The 5,284-nt window shown below is 43.8% G+C and overlaps 1 protein-coding gene across 1 annotated transcript; it reads right to left on the bottom strand.

Annotated features, from left to right (window-relative positions):
* Window positions 1-1,830: 1,830 nt before the first annotated feature.
* LOC114649562 (solute carrier family 35 member G3-like) lies at window positions 1,831-2,976 on the bottom strand. The gene has a single exon (XM_028799054.1). It carries the CDS (start codon window positions 2,974-2,976, stop codon window positions 1,831-1,833), a length of 1,146 nt encoding a protein of 381 aa, XP_028654887.1.
* Between the last annotated feature and the right edge of the window lie 2,308 nt (window positions 2,977-5,284).

Below are 5,284 nucleotides of genomic sequence, written 5' to 3'. Positions count from 1 at the left end.
CTCTAATATATAAAGGTTTCATATGAAATGGGTTTAATTAGACAGAAGTTGTACATTTCCTCACTCTGGAAGGGTATTTTTGTAAAATTTATTTTGAAATTTAGGCCTGTGCAGGTCGAAGCCTGCCTGTGGTGGTTGGGGCTGGCTGCCTGGGGTGAGGACAAATCTGGAAAAACTAGTGAAGGTCAGTCATCGTTCAACCCGCTATACCCTAACATAGGGTCACAGGGGTCTGCTGGAGCCAATCCCAGCCAGCACAGGGCACAAGGCAGGAACAAATCCTGGGCAGGGCGCCAACCTACCACAGGATACACCCACACACCAAACACACACCAGGGACAATTTAGGATCGCCAATGCACCTAACCTGTATGTCTTTGTACTGTGGGAGGAAACCGGTGCACCCAGAGGAAACCCACGCAGACACGGGGAGAACATGCAAACTCCACGCAGGGAGGACCTGGGAAGTGAACCTGGGCCCCCTTACTGCGAGGCAGCAGCGCTACCACTGCACCACCATGCCGACCCTAGTGAAGGTCCTAACCTGTTTTATGGGATGTTATGGAAGCCGTACACCCTCTCGTCATGTTTGTGTCATCTGTTTACTACTGTATACTGCTCTTAGGATAGGCTCTGATTGTCTTGTACCCTGTATTAGAAGAAGGTGATTCAGAAAAATGGATGTATAATCTTTTAAATTGACCAGTGTAAATATGTATGTGACTATATGGGTACCCCATACAAATATGGCTTATTGTGCCTGCTGCTTTTGATTCCGCTTTGACAACCTGTCTTCATCTTCCATAGATATTCCCCTTTCTATATGGGGTTGCTACATTTTTGACTAGACTTCTCCTGTAGATTTTTTGGCTTGATTTTTACAGCCTGATGCCAACCCTCCCCACCTAAAAACCCTTCAGTGGATAAATAGTTTCAGAAAATGATAGAACATTGGCATATTTTATGCTTCTCATTGACTGGAGGTTCTGGCTCCCTGCAATCATGAATTGGATAAGTGTGTTTGGAAAACAAATGGATGAAACGTCTGCACTGCATACCTGTAATAATGTCATGATCACTTCCAATAGCATCATTATTATAAATGGTATGGTTATAATCCTGGACCCATGGAGATTAAAAAACGGAGGAGTAAAATGAACAAAGCTTTACGTAATACCGCAAGCAGATCCTAGTTAATTGGCTGATCTGTACTTTAATTAATTCTTGAATGACCACAAAAATAAAGCTTACTTTGTAACTGGCAGTAAATGAATGACATGTGGATTCTGCCAGATAGACAGATCAATGAAAATATTTGACAATGTGAACTAATTAAAAAAAATGTTCAGATATTCTAACCATTCTAACCAAGTATTCAAAGTAAGTTAAAAACAGTCCTGGGGTGCAGCCAGTTTGTTGCAGAATGTGTGTGTGACCAGCAGAGGGTAGTCATGGCTGTTGTATGTGGGTACGGTTTGTCTGGAAACCCCCTGTGATGCTGAAGGCAGAGCAAGGAGACATGATAGCTCCACGTGTTTCGAGTTGTTAATAAAGTGAACTGCACCAACTGCTAAATGTTACTGTGTAAAAAAAGGAGAAACAACTATCATTAGGTCCAAGGGGTTTTTTTTTGGAATGCAGGTCCGAGCCCCTAATCCCACATCATGAACAATGAGACCTTGATGTCATGTTCATTTGATAGATAAAGGAGTTTTACCTGCACCACTGATGCCACCAGTCTCCGTGGATGTGGAGCCCATGCTGAGAGTCATTGTATTTTGGGTGCTCTTTCACAGTACAGGCATTCTCAAGCAGCCATTACGAAGTAAACTCAAGTGTCACCTTCACTAGGGGGTGGCAAAACAGCTTTCTCCTCCTGGCAACTTTCAGGTGTTTCTATGCTGTTTGGTAAGGTATTATGCCTGACGCTCTCCACAATCAGCAGTATGACACTGACCACAATGACACAGCTGCCAATGATCTCAGAGACAGAGACTGCTTCCTTCAGTATGACGGACTGCAGCACGAAGGACACCACCACCTCAGACTGCAGCAGGCCACACACCAGGACGGGGTGAATCTTGGTGACAGCATAGTTGGTGGCCAGGAAGATCACCAGTCCAAGGATGGCAACAGCCGACATGCATAGCCAAGTCGGGACCCTGACGGGCCAGATGAGTGGGATGAAGAACAAGGCAGGCCCACAGATTATTGTCCCCACCAGCCCAAAGGTAAAGAGGGAGCTATTAAATTTGGCCTTGTGAGTGAAAGACTGAAAGATACTCAGGCCAACCGCGCGTGCAGTCCCTCCCAAGCAGGCTAAGGTGTAGCCCAAGATGGCTTTCATGTCAATCCTGTTGTGAGAATGGATAAAGCTGGGGAGTGTGGTGATGACCAGCCCCAGTAACGTGCAAAAGAGCCCAAAGTAGGTGTAGCCAGAAAGGTGCGAGTGGGCGATGCAGAGGACCATGACTGTAGAAGAGATGGCGAATGAGCCTTTCCTCACGGTGGCAGCGATACCCGCAGAGACTTCTATGAAGGACGTGTAGGCGCAGCCGACTGAAATGACCTGAATGAATCCAAAGATGATGCTGCGTTGCCAGGTGACTCTGGGGCCCAGGCACAGCAGGGTACGGTTCTCTCTGTGGCATGGCAGAAATGCACACACCACCAGGTGCAGGAGGCAACGCAGCAGTAGAATTTGCAGAGGAGAAACAGTCTCGACGCTCTCAGCCAGCTTACTCAGAATCGGGATGAAGCCTGCTATCACCCCACCCACCAGCAGGGCCACCAGAACTCCTTTGGCAGAATCTGACAGCTCACAGTAACGCAGGTTCTCCATTGGTGGCGTCTCCTTCCTTTCTGACCTCTGTGACTCATCTCCCGAGGAAGTGGCATCCTGCGGCCAGTCTCCATCTTCTGATATTACCTCCACGGTCCAGATATCTGTGATGGATAGGCTGTGGGGAAAGAACATCATCAGTTACCGTGTGCCTTTCACAAATATTAGACTGCTCTGTGGTATAATGTCATTTAATTACGCACATTTATTTCTGTCCAATAAAAATTATAAACCATTGTGCGGCAACACTATCTTCATACTTTTGCAGTTCTGTCGCTGGCAGGTGAAATGATTCGCTAAATGATGAACTGACCACCTTAAGATAACAAGGCAACGTCTCAGCCAGTAGGCCCCATCATCTGAGGTGAATCGTGTACTTGAGGACACGGGGGGGGGGAACTAAAGGGAAGTGCATTGAAGTCTGAAGCGAGGAAGCACTCCTTCACACAAAGAGCCATGGAAACCTGGAAAAGACTAATGAGTGTCACATACGTGGGCATGGGAGGCTCAAATGAGGGGGTACTCCATGCCAGACCAGAGGATGGCAGAATGCGCTAATCCTTTCTATCTTTCCACTGCAGACTAGTTTTGGGAAATTCCACCAGGCCCTGATGACATCATTTCTGGTCCCGAGGACGCCACTTCCGGTCACAACCCTAATGACGTCACATCCGGTCCCGGAGGACATCACTTTCGGTTCTAGTCCTAACCCCAATGACATCACTTCCTCCGCCTTGCTTTAAAACCACCATCGTTACCTCACCAAGTCAGTTCTGTTTTGGACTCCAGTCTGTACACTACTGTACAATTTATGTACCAATTTTGCAGCCGGGTTCAAGTATACGGGAGGCTGCCCCAAACCTTTTTGTGGCTCTTTTGTCGTTCTTTTGACAAGTTGAAGAGGAAACTTTTAAAATACTTGGATGAGATATTGGGACAAATTAGCTATTAGCTCACCAGATGAACTTTATTTTTATTTTATTCTTTATTTCACCTTTTACAGTTTCTTGTATTGGGAATTTGTTAGTTTTCGCATACCCCTTGGGGTCAGAGCGCAGGGTCAGCCATTGTACAGCGCCCCTGGAGCAATTACAGGTTAAGGGTCTTGCTCAAGGGCCCAGCAGAGTAGGATCTCTTTTAATAATAATAATTATTCATTACATTTAGGCAGTGATGGGGATTCGAACCAGCAACCTTCAGGATACCAGCACAGATCCTTAGCCTCAGAGAACTGAATGGCCGCCTCTTATTTGTCAAACCACTTAATGTTCTACTGTCACCCTGTAGTTTCACCTTTAGTAAGATCTTCCATCTAACATATCTTAGTTATTATTTTCATTAATTATTATTATTATTACTTCAGGAAAAATAATTGAAAATAAAAAACTTTAAATTGCTTTCCATTTATGATATGAGACTTTGGGTAGTGTAATCAATTAATATAGCTCCTTTTCTGAAATTATATAACAGTCCAGTCAATATACAGTTGTATTTCTCACTTTTTATAATGTAAATAAATCATGTAGAATGTAAATGTCACCACTTAGAGAAAAATCTTTCAGAAAGTTTGAACTAAACATCAAATTACTGTAATCCCATTATATAGCACCTTTCATAAAAATCCTATAATAAAACAATCTGTATGATTGCAGTATATGTGTAATTGTACATAATAAAAAACTCTGCTTTCAATTTATGTGATTAGCTTCACAATTTATATATACAGTAATGTCAAAAAATAAAAACACCCCCTGACATGGTTTGTTTTTTAACACACAATATAATACAATTTATTTTTGTATAGCCCAAAATCACACAAGAAGTGCCTCAATGGGCTTTAACAGGCCCTGCCTCTTGACAGCCCCCCAGCTTTGACTCTCTAAGAAGACAAAGAAAAACTCCCAAAAAAAAAAACCCTTGTAGGGAAAAAAATGGAAGAAACCTTGGGAAAGGCAGTTCAAAAAGAGACCCTTTGCCAGGTAGGTTGGGCGTACAGTGGGTGTCAAAGAGAAGGGGGTCAATACAATACAATACACAGAACAGAACACAAGTAATCTTCAACATACGTCAACATATCAAAATTTGATCTTCATTTAAGTAATATCTTTCAATTACGGTGAAATTTGACCTTGTGATAATTTATTCCCTGGAAAATTAATGGGTATGCCATTTGCGTCTATGAAAAAAGTAAGTCCACTCTTGGCTCTAATAGCTGGCATTGCCCCTCATGCAGCCATGCCCGGTAACTACCTAGTAATCTCTGGCCTCAGCTGAGAGAATGTTTATCCCCGCTCGTCCATGCAGGCAGTGTGGTGCAGTAGTTAAGGCCTTGTACTTCAAACCCCTGAGGTTGTGAGCTCAAATCCCCCTACTGACACTGAGTGACTAGAAACACGTCACTTCACCTGCCTGGGCTCTAACTGGAAAAACTAAAGAAATGTAA

This window comes from Erpetoichthys calabaricus, chromosome 3 (assembly GCF_900747795.2).
Source record: "Erpetoichthys calabaricus chromosome 3, fErpCal1.3, whole genome shotgun sequence".
In the NCBI taxonomy this organism is placed as follows: domain Eukaryota; kingdom Metazoa; phylum Chordata; class Cladistia; order Polypteriformes; family Polypteridae; genus Erpetoichthys; species Erpetoichthys calabaricus.
The sequence above is the reverse complement of the archived record's forward strand: the minus strand, read 5'-3'. Positions and strand labels throughout refer to the sequence as shown.